General features: G+C 46.4%; 1 protein-coding gene across 1 annotated transcript in view; it reads right to left on the bottom strand.

Annotated features, from left to right (window-relative positions):
* The window catches only part of fat2 (FAT atypical cadherin 2), a 65621-nt gene extending 50156 nt beyond the window's left edge, over positions 1–15465 (bottom strand). The window contains exons 1-4 of the mRNA XM_080502261.1: positions 15251–15465; positions 3160–5465; positions 1511–2461; positions 258–569 (exon numbers count right to left, since the gene is read on the bottom strand). Coding sequence (XP_080358387.1) covers positions 258–569; positions 1511–2461; positions 3160–5446 — 3550 coding nt within the window. The 5' untranslated portion in view covers positions 5447–5465; positions 15251–15465. The remainder of the gene's footprint in view (positions 1–257; positions 570–1510; positions 2462–3159; positions 5466–15250) is intronic.
* Between the last annotated feature and the right edge of the window lie 1201 nt (positions 15466–16666).

The following is a 16666-nucleotide window of genomic DNA, read 5'->3' as shown; positions in this document are numbered from 1 at the left end:
CAAAAAAAAAGAAAGAACTTTTTGGAGCTTCTAGAACGCTACCCCGCGTGGACGCTCGGCCAAAAACGTTGTCGTGGAAACACAGTCCTGAGTCGTGAAGCTTTTAAAATTCCTCAGACAAGAAAGGAAAGTCAAATCTCTCACCTTTTTGCTTTTCATCATTGTGCTTTGTATATTTTATACTTTGTGTAATCGTGTCCGTCGCGAACATTACGTGTAGTGAACAGCGCCTTCTGCAGTGCAGCGACGGTACTGACCGGTCTTTGGATCCACGTTGAAGAAGGTCCGTTGGGACTCCAGCATGTGGAACGAGAGTTTCCCCTCAGAGGACGAGTCCACGTCGGACGCTGACACCTTGACGACGGAGGACACCTTCTCCACGTTCTCCCGGACGGCGGCGAAATACACCGGCTGCGAGAGTTCGGGAGCGTTGTCGTTGACGTCCAGGACTTCCAGGAACACGTGGGTCCAGGAGAGTAAGGGTTCTGTCCCGAGGTCGCTGGCATAGACAGAGAGCCAGTAATGAGGCCTCAGCTCCCGGTCCAACGGCCCCGTGGTCCGGATCACACCTGAGAGGAGGCGGAGGGGTGGGGTTGAGGGGGGTCAACAACACAGACGGCAGAGAAAAATGAAGAGAATGGTAAAAATGTAAAGGGACGATGAGGGAGGGAGATGAAATCAGCATACAGAAACATACAATCTGGAGCAGATAGCGAACATCAAAGAAACGCGTCCATCGCGGAGTCGGCAAACAGGAATGGGGGAAAAAACAAGATGCAGCGAAGAAAAAAAAACAAGAGTAAGAGAGAGAATCTGCTCGTACAGTCTGGAGGATCAATCAATGGCTCCGTCTTCTCTCCTGGTTCAGGCTGAAGCCTGGAGGGTCACATGTGTGACCTGTCTGGATCCTCAAATCTCCGTTGACAGGTTTGTGTTGCCAAAACAGCGCGTGGCGATTGGAGAAGCAGGTCAAGAGATAATGTAGAACCTCCTGATTGTATCTGAGCTCTGACAGCAGGCCTTCACCTGACCCCCCCCCCCCCCCAAAACAACCCCCACCGTCTCATGGAAACTCACACATCTCACCCTGGGGGGAGAAAAGACCTGAAGAAGCACCGGAAGAAAACTCACTTTGCTCTTGTCAAGTTTTAGTTTAGCACTGGATCTGAACCCGGGGGGTGGAGGGGGGGGGGGACTGGGAACAATAATCTAACGAGCGCCGTTGTGTTTTTAAGTTCCAACCCTTGTTAAACGTGTTTGGCTCTGAGATGAGCTCCTCGCACATCATTTACCTATAATATGAATCAAGTCCAAACTGTTATGTCAGCTCCTGTAAACTCCTCCAGGCTGATCAGAAGGTTTGTTTGTTTTAAATTTAACTGAGACTGATGGTAACAAACGAAAAACACATTATGAAGTGACAGGCACGGTGTGATTTATTGTTACTGTCGGCCCTCTGATTTAAATCCGGTAAGAGGAAAGAGTAAAATCAGGTGAGAGTGTTTCTTACCCGTTTCCTGGTCGATGGCAAAAACCCCGAGTCCGGACCCGTCCTGGATGAAGTACCGGACCACCCCGTCTCTGCCCAGGTCCTTGTCTGACGCCGTCAGCGTGACCACGGACGTCCCCGCCGCTGCGTCCTCCATCACCGCCGTCTCGTACACGAACTCGGAGAACGCGGGCCGGTGCAGGTTCTCGTTGACATCCAGCACCTGGATCTCCACGACGCAGGAGGAGGAGAGGGAGCGCGGCAGACCGTGGTCCACCGCCCGCACCGTCAGGTTGTACCGCGACCGCCTCTCGAAGTCCAGCTCCCGCTCCAGGGTCAGGGCGCCGGTGGAGGAGTCCAGCTGGAAGGTCCCGCCCTCGGTGGTCTTCAGGTTGTAGGTGACCAGGCCTCCGCTGCCCAGGTCCAGGTCCACGCTCTCCATCCAGACCAGCAGGGTGCCCACAGGGACGTCCTCGGGCACTTTGACCCTGTAGACTTTGGGCATGAACTTGGGCGGGTTGTCGTTGACGTCCTGCACCACCACCACCAGGTTGGTGACGGAGAAGAGCTGGGAGCCCGGCTTCGCTTGGTCTCGGGCCTCAATCCAAAGATCATGCCGGGGCGAGCTCTCTCGGTCCAGGTGGGCCGTCAAGGTGAGCTCCCCGCTCACCCTGTCCATCCTGAACGCGTCGGCGGAGGTCAGCAGCGAGTACGCCACGTTCCCACTCAGGTCCGCGTCTGAGTCCACCGCCCGGACGGTGAACACCACCGAGTCCGGCTCCGTGTTCTCCGAAACGTGGACGACGTATCTTTCCTGGTCAAAAACTGGAGGATTGTCGTTGACGTCCAGCACGTTGATGGCCACGAGTTTCCACGCGGACGTTGCGGGAAACCCCAGATCGTACACGGTGATGTTCAAAATGTAGAATTCCTTCACCTCCCGGTCCAGCGGACAAACCAGCTGCAAGTCGCCTGATGTTGGAAAATGACAAAGTTAAAGGGGAATTCTACCCAAACCCTGCTGCTTTGAGAAGAGACTCACGATCAATAAATTAGTAACTCAGTTTCACTGTTCTCAATTGTCAGGCTGATTTTTAGCTTTAGCATTAGCATTATTAGCACTAAACTCCTTTTTAATGGACGAGGAGCACTTCATTACTCCTGGACCATTTCAATCGTCCTGATTAGCAACATAAAAGATGTCTAACTGTAATCCAATCTCACTGGCATTTATCCCCAGCAGTAGTCTGATTACACTTGTCTCTATAGATTGTTACCTTAGCCAACGAAAGTTGGGGGAAGGTTATGTTTTTGTCTACATGTATTTATTTATTGGTATGTATTTGGTTAAAAACATTAAATTTGATTAAAATCAATTCATACATGGCTGAACTGAATATAAGCAGCAGTTGTGATTAGCATTAGCAGCTTGAATAGCAGGCAGTGTCCCTGTCTGCATGTCTGCATGTGCCAACATCCACTCTGTAATTTCAGCTGAACTTAGTGAATGAATCAGTCTGATGCACACGATGCTGAACATTCTGCTTATGTGTCACAACAACACTATGATGATTCAGCCGTGTGACCATCGCAAATAACTAGTTCCACTGTATCTGCAGTAATTAGTGCATGAATTTCAGAGTATTATTACTTTGCGCAGCGTGACTCACCTGTGAAGGTGTGAATGGAGAAGCAGCCATCTTCGTTCCCTCCTGACAAGGTGTAGACGAGTTGACTGTTGAATCCCGAGTCCAGGTCCGTGGCTTTGACTTGGACGATGGTGGCGTTTAGTGGGTGATCCTCGGAGAGGTCGAGAGAGCTGGGAACGCTCTGGTCAAACTTGGGAGAGTGTCGGTTGGTGATGTGGACGTCGGAGAAGGTGTCCTCCTCCAGACCCAACAAATCAGGTTTGATTGTCTCGATGAGTTTGTCGGTGAGCTGTTTGAAGATTCCCGTCTCCCGGCACTGGGTCACCGGCTCGTCACCCCGGTTCGTGACGGTTATTCTCACCAGCGACGCCTCAGACTGATGCTTCCCATCGGAGGCGATGACCTTCAGCGTGAACGAGCCCTGGTTAGGGGGGATGGGCCGCTGGAGGGTGATAGCTCCTGAGGCTGAGTCGATGGCGAACACTTGGATCTCGTTCCCGGACTCGATGACGTACTGCAGCTGCTGCAGCTCGTCCAAGTCGATGGCGGAAAGCTCGACCACCGCATGTCCCACCGGCAGGTCGGGGGGCACGGTGAGGTTACAGTTCACCCTCTCAAACAGGGGCACGTTATCGTTGACGTTGTTCAACGTTATCGTGACGGGACACTCGCTGACATGACTGAAGGGGGCACCGCTGTCTAAAGCCCAGATTCTCAGGTGGTATCTGCGCTTCATTAGCTCGTAGTCCAGGTGTTGAGAGGTGGCGATGACCCCCGTGAAGGGATCGATGGTAAAAGGTGACTGGCCGGCGTTTGCGATGGCGTAGGTCACAAAGCCGTTTTTGCCGTTGTCTTTGTCTGAAGCCGAAACCTTCAAAACGCTGCTTCCAACCGGCGAGTTTTCGTCCAACGACGCCTCGAAGGACGAGCGAATGAACTGCGGACTGTTGTCGTTTTCATCTGTGATCTCGACCACGATGTGAGTCTCGGCTTCACCGTGATTGGCCACCACGTCAAACTCATACCGATCTTTTGCCTCGTAGTCAAACCTCTCCGTGGTCACGATGATCCCCGTCCGCGGGTTCATCTTGAACTTAGAAGTGTCTGGATTATTCTTAATGCTGAAGGTGACATTCTGACCACTTGAGGTGAGAGAAACTCTCACGACGTACGTTTGAGGAGGAGAAAACTCACTCAAGGTAACAATATAGGTGTCCTCCATGAATGCCAGCGGGCTGTAATGATATGCAGGAATGTGGAGTTTTGTAACTGGAGAGAGTAAACTGGGAAAACTCCAGTCTTTAGCCTGGAGGGACAGATTCATCCCCATAGGAGTGAGAGCCCAGTTAATCCTCTTTGTGGAGATCACTTGGAAGTCAGAGCCCTGGACACCTGAGGGGATTACTTCAAAATACTTGTGGGGATCGCCTCCAACGATCGTCAGAGAGTCCACAGGCTTGATTCCCGCCTCGACGTGGACATTAATGGTCACTCCTCCATCTGAGGAGAAGTTGGGTTTGGAGGGCGGGTGGATGAGTGGTGCTTTCATGTGCATCTTCTGGACATTAACTGTGACTCTGGCTACGTTTCCAAACTTCTGCACTCCGGAGATCTTCTTGGCGCGATCCTCCGCTAACACCGTGAGGTCGTATCTGTTCGTGCGGCTGTGGTTGAGCATCTTGGCCAGGTTGACCGCGCCTGTGAATGGATCCACGATGAACGGATGGGCTCTGCTGGTGAAGGAGTAGTAAAACTCGGCATTGCTGCCGATGTCCGCGTCCGTGGCGCTGACTCGGGTTACACTGGACCTGAGAGGGGCGTCCTCCCCGATGGCCACATTGTAGGAGGCGGGGTAGAAGAGGGGCTTTAGGTCATTGGTGTCAAGCACCTGGACAATGACTTTGGCCTTTGCCTGGAGGTCTGAGGTGCTCTCGATGGCCTCCACGGTCAGAGTGTACGAGTCTCTCACCTCCCTATTGAGGTGCGCAGAGTTACTGCTGCGGGTTTTGATCCTCAGGAAGCAAAAGTCTCCGACACTGAGCGCCTCCGCCTGGAAGAAGCCGTCATCGTCACCGGACGCGACTTCATACTTGACGTTCCAGAACGGGTCGATCATCTGGATGCCCATCTTCACTGGCGTCTCGGCGTACACCCGCGGTGCCGAGTTCTCGTTGATGGTGGCATTGTAGAGGTGGTGCGTGAACCGGAGCGGAGAGCTGCCCTTTGGCTTTCCCACGATGCCGTCGCACCTCGCCGCGTGCAGGAGGACCGCAGCCAGAGCGATGAGCGTCCTCCCTGGGGCGGCCATCTTCCGACGCTCCACGGAGCTGCGAAAGGGACAGAAACAAGACGATTTCAGTTTCATGCAGTTGAACCGGGAATGCAACAAATGTGAATCGGCTACAGAACAAGACTTATAACAGTGGGACTCGAGGCTGTTGTGTAAATACTGCGAACGCTTCCCACATAGCTCAACACACACACACACACACACACACACACAAAACCAACAAGTGAACACACAGTAGAGTCAGAGGCCCGGGGCCAGGCCTGTCCCGACTCGTCCATAGAGAAAAAAAAATTAGGACTCTGCATTGCTTCAGAGGCAAAGAACAGCCTGAAACCTTCTCAGACAGGTGGCATCCCCCTAATTATATGTGCAACAAGTATTATCCAAATGATCACTGCTGAGCCTTTGTCAGCGCGCAGCTATGAGGAGGATTTGTAGTATGATAGTTTGATTTATGTAGACAATGGTGGGTGGTTCGGCGCTGATCTCACTGCAAACTGTATGTGTGCGCGTCGGCTTCGAGTGAGGCAAGACTCGTTTTAAACGCGCCACAAAAAGTAACTTTTCACTTTCAAGTAAGTTACCTGGTTAAAGCTCCTGTCTCCATAATGGACACACACAGTGACTGTAGTTTTGTGGCATTGCTCCTGCCCAGTGTGCGGGTCAGATTCTCTCATTAAAGCCAATTAAAGTCTGATTAAGCTCAGGGACAAATTCGTGAACCGCTGTTACGATTTCACTTTCCCCTGCCCCTCCCCCCCGGGGGATGTTTGAAGACGATCTGTATCTGTCTCGTCTTCATGCTTCAGGTTGAAGCAGTAATGGCCGAGTCGATGTTATCAGAGTCAGTGTCTCTGGATGTTTGTCGCCCTCACTGTGATAGAGCAGAGGAGCAGAGGAGCGAAGCCAAACGTGAAAGCAAACATCCATCAATCCATCTTCTGCACTACTTTTATCCGACTCCTCGCTATCGGTGGGTGAAGGCAGGGTTCACGCCGGTCCAGACTTGCAACCCGCCATGTTCTGCGCGCGAGGCAAGAGTGCAAACCACTTTCGCCGCTCTGAAGACAAATGTCCATTCATTATTCATGGAATCTGTTTAGGAATGACACCAGGAATCCTCTTGGTAACGGCTGGGAGCACATGGAGGATGTGTGACACCGGTGTTATGCTGTCTTTTTCCCCTGCTTTTAATTCATGCTTAATTGTGGTTTGTTTTTTAACTCACTCATTCTATCGATGATTCAAGTTTTCTACTTCCATTTATATTTTGCATTTTGTTGTATATTTGTGTTTTAATTTCAGTTTTGTATCATTTCCGTTCTCATATTAACATTTTATAGCAATATATTATTTCTTTTGAAGTTTGTTTTATGTGTTTGCATATGTATCCTTACAGCATATATTTTATGCGTATAAAATGTATCATTATCTGTTTTTTTGCCAGTTTCTCCTCTCCTTTGGGTCATATTAGATTTTATCGGATTCTCTGAACTTCAGTTTCAGCTGGTTTTATTCTCATTTTTTTTCTCTTTAATTAATTCAAAGTGTCTTTAAATCAAATTTGCTTGAATGAACTGCCACCTGAATGAAGTACGAGAACTTTGCCAAATAGTGCACCTCCTCATTCAATGTCACTGCGCAGAAGCATCAATCAGACCCGGGAATCCGAGTGTTTCTCGTTTAAATTTAATATTCAAAATTGTATTCTGGCGTCTTTCATTTGACACGTCGGCACGAGGGAGACTCAGTTCTTCTGCAGGAAGAAATCTGCGAAACACTGGTCAGATTGTGTGCAGACTTTAAAGTGTGTGCAGGTCTGCTGGTGCTGCTGGTCTCAGCAGTGGTGTGTGTGTGTGTGTGTGTGTGTGGGGGGGGGGGGGGGGGGGGGTCAAGTGGTTGCTCAGGGGGGGGTTGAAGGGGAGTATGTGGGGGATGCTATCTCCTCCCGCAAGGTGACAGACGATCAAATTTCAGCTTCAGGCTCCTGTTTGGGTTTCGTCAGACTTCAGATGTTCGCAGACTAATTTTCCCAGCGTCGCATCATCCCGACGTCTCAGACGGGTTCCGCCATGGATTTTTCCATAAGATATTTAATATATGGCAGGGTCGCTCAGTATTTACACGCTCTGGCTCCCGTTTGATAAAAAAAACTGCTGAGTCACCAATCCGATGGCTCGTCCAGCTGCTCAGGGATTGTCATGATGATGTATGAAGCAATCCTCTCTGGTGGAGTTACTTTAGCTTTCAGGTGGATTTTATTCATCATAACAAGCTTTGCTTTGTGGACACAACTAATCCGTCTCAGTTCAGTGAGCAGTGGGAACTTAGTGAAGCTTTTTCTTTTTTTTATTATTCTATTATTGTGACTATTTTTTGAGCAGGAGCAGGATCGTAGGTGGAACTACAGACACACTGCACATGTTTAAGCACAGAACAAGAACGATGGGACACCAAACGTAGCCCCGGGTGCAACATGACTCCGTCTATAACAGTTTGAAACAGAGTTTTTTCTTTTAAGAAAAAAATGCCGATCAGTCGAACCCTTCAAATCTAAAAACATTCTCCTCCCACACACTGTGTGTCCCAACCTGCAACCACTTGTTGGTTGCCTCACGCTTGACGAGAAAATTGTTTCTTGGCGTGCGTTCGTGTGTACGTACACGTCTTAAGTCTTCCCAGTGAACAAATTGGTTGGTTGGTGGTCAGTTGCAGTTGTTTCTGTTAGTTGCAAGTTGGTTTTGCTGCTTTGCTGCAGGTTGATTGTAAGTGTTGTTGGCCGGTTGACCGAGTTGCTGGTTTACGTCAATTCGTCCTGTTCCTGTCCGCCAGCGCGTGAAACGTTGCTGATTAGTTCCTGATGCCGCTAGTTGGTTGTTGTTTCGATGTCAGTGTTGCTGGTGAGTTGTTGGTGTTGCTGGTAGGTTGGTTGTAGATGTTGCTGGTTAGTTGTAGGAGTTGCTGGTTAGTAGTTGTTGATGGTGAGTTGTTGGTTGGTTGTGGGTGTTGCTAGTTGGTTGTTTGTGTTGCCAGTTGGTTGTAAGTTGAGTGTTGCTGGTTTGTCATTGATGTTGCTGGTTAGTTGTTAGTGTTGGTTGGTTGGTTGATTGTAGATGTTGCTGGTTAGTTGTTGTTGATGGTGAGTTGTTGGTTGGTTGTGGGTGTTGCTAGTTGGTTGTCAGTGTGGCCGGTTGGTTGTAAGTTGCATGTTGCTGGTTCGTCATCCATGTTGCTGGTGAGTTGTTAGTGTTGGTTGGTTGGTTGATTGTAGATGTTGCTGGTTAGTTGGAGGAGTTGCTGGTTAGTTGTTGATGGTTCGTTATTCGTGTTGCCGGTTGGTTGTAGGTGTTGTGAGTTGGTTGTAGGTGTTGCGAGTTGGTTGTAGGTGTTGCGAGTTGGTTGTTATTGTTGCCGGTTGGTTGTAGGTGTTGCGAGTTGGTTGTAGGTTGAGTGTTGGCTGGTTCGTCGTAGATATTGCTGGTTGCTTTCCTGAATCCGTCTGTATTGTTGAATAATCTCAGACGTGGGCGTGTCTCGGCCCCTCCTGCTCGACGCCTTTTGGCAGACATGTTGGATCCTGCAGCTGCGCCGCTGAAAGGCGGGAGTGGTTTGTAAAGAGTGGGCGGGGCCAGTGCTGGCAAATTACCTCCATCTGTTTGGACAAAAGGAGATCCGGACGGCCGTGATGACGCAGTGAAAAGACTGCAAGGTTTTTTTGCCTTTTGTGTTGAAACTGGCCGACCCAGCTGCCTCTGCGCTCATATTCATCAACACCCTGTGTTTCCTGGGTTTTGTTGGGCGATTAGCCCCCTTTTTTACCTGAAAGGTTCACCTGAAACCCGGCCATTCACAAAGCACTTCGGGCAGCTTCAAAAGACCCACTCGTAAAACACGACACCGTTCATCCGCCTCACACACTCTCAGACACATGTTCACAGTCCTCACTTCACCTCACATGGACTTCCAACTCATCACCTTCGGCGTTCCACAGCGGGACATTCAGCAGGAGGAGCATCGGCTCTTTGTCGGGAAAATCACAGATCATTAGTTGTCAAACTGGTGAAAATCCAAAAGTTCTAAATCTAAAACTAAAGTCTGCAGGTCTAAAAGTGTCTGTAACTCATACGGATATAGAACTTGTCTAAAACTGTAAATTCATGTACAGAAGTCACCCAGAATTATTATTTCAAAGCGATCTGGTTTGAACAAATGTAAAACCGAAGTCTAAAACAAGCCCGTACTTGGATTAATCCTCTGAAAGTGGTGTAAAATCTCTAAACTTAAGCTTGTTTTCTAAATGTGCATAAAAAAAATATCCTCGAATGAAGAGCAACACATAACGGCTCTTTATCCAAGCGTTAATTAGATTCATCCTGTTTGTCTGAATTATGCGCCGACCTAAATCGGTGTTTTTGTGTCGTGTGCTGTTTTTAGTGATTTAGTGTTTACAGACTCTCTGTAATGAGGCGGTTGTGGTTTCACGCCGTGATGAATGGGGAGGCTTCACCAGCTGTCACTTCCACAACAACTCTCTCTTTTCTTTTTTTTTAATCAAGGAGGGAAAATAAACCACCAACAAGGAATCTGTCCCCACCACACACACACACACACACACACACCCCGACTCTGTTTGAACTTACTTCATTACTGCTGTCTGAAAGGTTGTAAAGGTAAAGAGCATTCCCCCAATTTTTACTGTTCTGTGGCATCCCCCAGTGACCTTCACTGTTTTAATTGTTTAGAGAAATGTGGCCTAAAAATAAGTTTTAATTTAAGACATTTAATCGAAAGTAAGCAAATATCATTTAAGTAACTAATATGTGAATAGTTTTGAGGGATTTGTACTCGAGTATTTATCATTTTAGGAAGAATACGACTGTAAACGGCCTGTATGACTGTGAACTACTGTAATTTCCGGACTATAAGTCGCTTTGAAACACTGATACAGCGAATTTATGGATTTTGACGGGTTAACAAGCTTCATGCCACCGATGCACGGGTGATGCATTCAGGTGCATCATGTAACTCCGAGAATTTTTTTTTTAATGGGTGTGGCTTATATTAAGGTGCGCTCAATAGTTTAGAAATTATTGGATTACATGTTATAGTTCTGTTTTAGACAGAACTAATGTCAGAGTTGATTCTGATCAGTCGATCTGGAAACTCAGAGTTCAGGTTGAGACTCAGAGTTTGTTGAACCTCCTTGCTGGAATACCCGCCAGGTGTGTGTGTGTGTGTTTTTATCACAAAAACAACCAACTACATTGTTTTCAGTGTTCCTGCGGTTTCCGTGTCAACGGGGGGGGGGGGCTCGGTGTGAAATGACAAGTTCTATTTCTCCACGTTGTGCCGAGTTTCCCTCACACTCTTCACCTGCAGCAGCCCATCAGCCAATCACACGTCTCCATCTGGTCCCTGAGGCTCGGTGGGCATTACCATTCATCAGAGAGAAGCTCTGCTGGAGCCACACACACACACGTTATCTGATATTTACCTAAGTGTGGAGAACTTCACTCCCCTGATTGGTCGCCCGGCTGTCGGCTGCCTATTAAAAGTTGGGCCGGGGGGGGGGTGTGTGTCCTCAGACTACTTCAGATTTATGGAAAGTGCCTCTTAGGCTCCACTCTCGTTTTACTGCCTTCTTCCTGAGTGGCCGTTATCAGTCACCTCTGACCTGCCCTCCGCAGGCACGAGTGTGATGTCATCATAAAGGGACGCACGGCGCTGGGAGGTCTGGACAGACTCAGACGACATTTGACATCAGGCCGACCGGTCGCCATGGCAACAGCATCATGAGACTGCCCGTATCTGCTTTATCGTCTTCGTGTGGACGATCCACAGCGCTGATTCTCCGCACAGTTTTTAAAAGCTGCTTTTAAACCAATCCCACCCAAACTTTTTTTTTTTCCCTCAGCTTAACACTGTATCTTCATGTAATCAGACACAGAAGTGGTAAATAGATAAGGTAAAGATGGGGGGGGGGGGGTGAACCTGCCAAATCCTGCAAGTTTGAACAACTAAAGTACATAAACCTTCAAACTTCCTTCTTTTTTTTTCTTTCTTTTTTTTTTTTAAACAACTCCATACTGGAATTGAGATCTAACAATGGTCGGACATACAGATTAATATTCAACTGAAAACGCAAAACTCTTCTGGGTGTCTGTTTACATGACAACGGTGCCAGGAGCCGCTGAAAATACCACTTTTTGAAAACTGTTCCTAAACATGAACGTTTTTAAAAACTTTAAAACTCCGTCTCAGTATCAATGGCTGGAAATGCCAGGATGAGGGATGGAGCGAGTGCAGATCCGTTGCTTTTTAGGAGAGGAGATTCAAATCTTTCCAGAAAATTTCCCCCAAATATATCCTTTAATTTAATTATCTCTACGATTTAATTTTTTTTTTATGCATCCAAATGAGTGCAGCGAAGTTACTACAGACACGCTTTCCTTCAGCAGAGTTAAAGCAGGGAAACTCATCAGAAACCAAAGTTTTCAGCAGCCTGACCCTGCAAACACAAACAGGGAGGAGCTGAGGAAAACAGCAGCTGCAACTCAAGCAGAGCATCAATCTCACAGCAGGAGGTCCGGTGGGCCGAGCGTCTCCCCGACGACGCAAAGAAAAAGACATGTTGGTGAGGAAGCGAAACGAAAGTGACGGAGGCCCCGTTTACACGACAACGTTTGACAACGTGACATCTAATCTGCTAAAAAAAGGGGGGGGAAAGTGTTGGTTTACACTGCAGCAGCAGCAGAGACACTGACAATGCAGTTAGTCTGCCGGGCCACAAGGAGGGCGCTGTTGCTTGTTTTTGTAATGAAACCACACAAGCATGTGTGCAGAGAACAAAACACAGTAAACGTAAACAAACTGGAAGGAAGCCGACGTTCTTTTCTGATTGTCTCAAGATTCCCTCTAATCAAAGACAATTCTTCTGGATTTTTGTCTTGAGACATGTGGACTTCATGTAAACGACACCCGGAGCCCTCCACCTCCACCCCCCCTCCCTCCACCTCCACCTCCACCTCCACCTCGACCCCCGCCATGCCACTCTGGGAAGCGGTGGATTATAGAAACAGAGAGTGAGCAGCTGTCACCGGGGTTCTCAGCTCTGCAGGGTTCACCCATGTCATGAGAAAGGTGGAGGGGTGTGGGGGTAAGAAGGGGGGTGGGGTGGGGGGGGGGGGGCAGTTGATGCTAAACAGCCACACACACACACACACACACACACACACACACACATACACAAAATCCCACCCGCTGGGTCACTCCGCTCTGACAGCTAATGCCATAATTACAGGGTGTGACCCTGAAGCCTTGTTTAGGTGGGTTTGTGGGAAGGGGGGGGGGGGGATAGGGGTGTGACAGTTTAACTTTGGGGAGGTCTGTTGGTCCAGTTCCAGGTCAGAAGGTCCCAAGATCTGATCAGATCAGAACTTCACAATATCAATAAATGTACAAACAAAACCTGTTGCACTGCACTGGTCTCTTTCACATTATATTGCACATTAATTTGTTTATTGTTCTGTTATATAAACTGGCTGCAGTTGGATAAAAAGTGTTTGTTCTTTAACGTTTGCCCTGATGGCAGCAGTTCAAACTGTGAACCCGACGATCTTCGGAGCCGTTGTGACGATCCTCTGCAGTGACACAGTACTGCAGTATGTTAGAAATGCTCTGGATGGTTGGAGATATATTCATAATAACAGAGATTCTATTCTATTGATCTTCGGCTCACCGACGTCAAACCACACAACGGTTCATACATTGTCATCAAGGTCAGACACGACGTCGCTGCATCACGGAGCGACTGGTTGCTTTTCATTTGCAGTGACGAGAAAGATGGCATCAACACATGTTAATGAGCTTTGTGCCGTTTGGTGAAAAAAAGTTTGAACTTTCAGCATTAAAGTGTTATAAGAAGGGTTTTTGTTAATTCGAGGCTCCTGTACCTTCACTTTCCACTACAAACATGGAGGAAAAAGCCATTTTAAACACTGACCGTCAAACTTTTTTTCACCATTTAAAATGAAACTGATCAATTATCAGAGTCTGACATTTTCTAAAAAAATCTACGTGATACAAATGGCAGAAAAAGTTTTTTTTTTTTTTTTTTACTTTTCCTGACAGCTCAATCAACCAATCACGAAAAACAGCTTGTTTTACAGAAGTTACTTTGAATTACTTTATTGAAACAACTATTTTACAGTTCCTTGACTTTGGGCTCTAATTTAGGCCTTGATTATGACTATTTTCAAGTGAAAACGGGAAAACCTTTGTTCTGTTTCAGGGTCAATTTACACCACAATGAGGCTCGGAGTCACTGGAAATTTATCTTATTTTGTGGGGGGTTTTTTAGCCGAAACTGACATTATTTTTCAACATAAAGAATAAACAAAACAAAAAAACGATGCGTGTTCACTTGAAACATTGTCGTATAAAAGGGGCCCAAATTATATGGAGTGAATAATGTGTCTATATTGTGAGGACAGAAAACTAAATAAAGTGTGATGACTTCACATAAAATGTTCATTTATTTTCATTCATTTATTTTTATAGATAGATAGATAGATAGATAGATAGATAGATAGATAGATAGATAGATAGATAGATAGATAGATAGATAGATAGATAGATAGATAGATAGATTTATTTATTTATTTATTTTTATATATATGTATATTTTTCTTTTTTTTCAATTATTTATATATATATGTATTTTTTTCATTTATTTTGATTTATTTAGATATATATTTTTGTTTGTTTTTGTTTTTTGTTTTTTTTCAGTCTTAGTTTACACATGTTTATGGAAGATGTTCAGTAGATTTAGCAGGTTGACTTCTTTGTTGTTTTTCTCCTGATTCATACTTCCAGCTTTAATTACAAGGTGTTAGCAGCTCTCGGGTCAGAGCAGGTTGAGGGGCGCAGATCAGGGTTCGTTTACACAACAACCCCCTTCGTTTCACTTTCTGCTCACGGGAATCACTTTTTTTTTTCTTTCTTTATCAGACGGTAGCTTGTAGCTCAGGACTCATCTCAGAATACATCCATCACCGACACCGGCCACTGAGCCCACAACAGGAAAAAAAAAAAAAAGTAGCTCCGGCCTTGAAACGATTACAAGATCTGCACACGTGCAGCAGAGTTTTAAAAAAAAAAAGCAATAAGACACAAGAGTGAGTGACTTTCTGGGAATCAGAGGAGGAAGAGGAGGGAGTGTTTGCGTGCATCGACATGCTCCTCTCCACCCTCCTCCTCCTCCTCCTCCATGAGGTGCACTGAGCTGAACTGTCACACAGCAGAATGAAGTGCAGTTTCTCATTTCTCTCTCAAAATAACGTACAAATAAGTAAAGAAAAGCTGCACTATAAAGTGGCATCAGTCTGGTTCCTCGGTTAGTGGAGACGTGACACTTTCAATGTGACGGTTCCCGTATTCTGGCTCCTTTCATATTTTATATGGTTTCTTTTTTATTTATTTGATTTGATTTGATTTTTATTTTTATTTTATGGAAATAAGTCTTATTTCTGACTTTTTTTTAATGTCATCCTCTGGTTTCTAACATGTCATCAAAAAGATTAACATATATTTCTATATTTTATTTTGCATGCACATGTAAAAAAAAATAAAAAATAAAAATAAATCCATTCATTCAGTGGTTCCTGTCTCATATTTTCTGTATCAGGTCCCCAATAGGGTCCTTCGTGTGAGCTGCTTCCTGTGTGATGGTTCTCATATGTTGGTTCCTGAGTGTCGGCGCTCTGAGGGGTAAACATGTGGCAGTGAACATCAGTGACGGCAGCCCAGGTGGGAGAACCGTACCTGACGTCCCGTCGTCGACTCTTCCTCCCCCCCTCGCCGTTTGACCTCGTCTCAGTCGTCTGCGGCGCCGAGCCTCCTCACGCCACACGACCACGTCCGGACCGTCCCCATGATGCGCTGCACCGACAACATCCAACAGGACCAACTGGAAAATCCTCCAAAAAAATACACAAACACACACACACCAGAGTGGAGGAGTGCTGTGTGGAAGTGTGTCGTAGTACGAAATCCCGTGCAGAAAGTAGTACTATGTAGTAGTACTATGTAGTAGTACTGTCGTCTCTGATGATACTAACTTCTAGCTGTCTGAAGCAAAGTGCTGTTGAGACACTTCCAGCACTCCCTCAAGAGGCCATCTCCTCCCCCTTTCTACACACCGGCCCTCCTCTCTGACACACACACACACACACACACACACACACACACACACACACACACACACACACACACACACACACACCAGATTGTAACATGCCCCCCCACCTTTCTCTTGCATGCGGGCTCAAGCCTTTGGGCCTCAGCCAGGTGTGTGTGTGTGTGTGTGTGTGTGTGTGTGTGTGTGTGTGTGTGTGTGTGTGTGTGTGTGTGTGTGTGTGTGTGTGTGTGTGTGTGTGTGTGTGTGTGTGTGTGTGTGTGTGTGTGTGTGTGTGTGTGTGTGTGTGTTATTGTGGAGACTTCATCGAATTTATACCCAAAACATATATTTCAATGAAGTCGTGTTTTAAAGGTCAGACTGAGCTTCGATACTGGTTTTGATATAAAAAAAAGAAAAAAAAAGAAAAGAAAAACTGAACTCTGTTAGTTGATGTTTGTTGTCAGATTAACTGTGGTATTGTGACGACGAGTTGGAAACTTTTCTCCATCGTTTGTTTCTGCGTGAGAAGGTTTTCCTCCTGTCATGTGATCAAACAGCAGACGAACACGCTTCAGTGTCAAACTTGAGTTTTTCACTCGGCAAATGTGCAGGCGAGGACAGACGGAACATGTTTTCTCTTAACGGCACAGAATCTCTGCAACTTCCACACTTTCTGACAACATTTGGACTCATTTGAAAACAATAAAAGTAAAAAAAAAAAAAAAAAAACATCTAAGAAAACACATTTTGATCAAATGCACTTTTAGGATAAGAAGTGGAGGAGAGGAGGTTTTTGATGGGGCTTTATTGTAAACAGATTTAAGGACATTTGATATGATGTGGAGTCGCCCAATCAGAGGAGTTTCTGAAACTTTGTCGGGTTTGTACATTTAGAAGTGCTCAAAACTCTCCAAGTTATCCTGGAACCTGAAAACACTGGGGTTACGGTTGGGTTACATAAGATTCAGTGAAATGTACCAATAAATATATTTAAGCTTTTTTTTTTTTTTTTTTTTTTTTAAGAAAACTTATAAAATATGTTGCTCGCTGGCAAAACTTCT

This window comes from Blennius ocellaris, assembly GCF_963422515.1.
Source record: "Blennius ocellaris genome assembly, chromosome: 9".
NCBI lineage: Eukaryota > Metazoa > Chordata > Actinopteri > Blenniiformes > Blenniidae > Blennius > Blennius ocellaris.
This window is presented reverse-complemented; position numbering and strand designations above follow the sequence as displayed.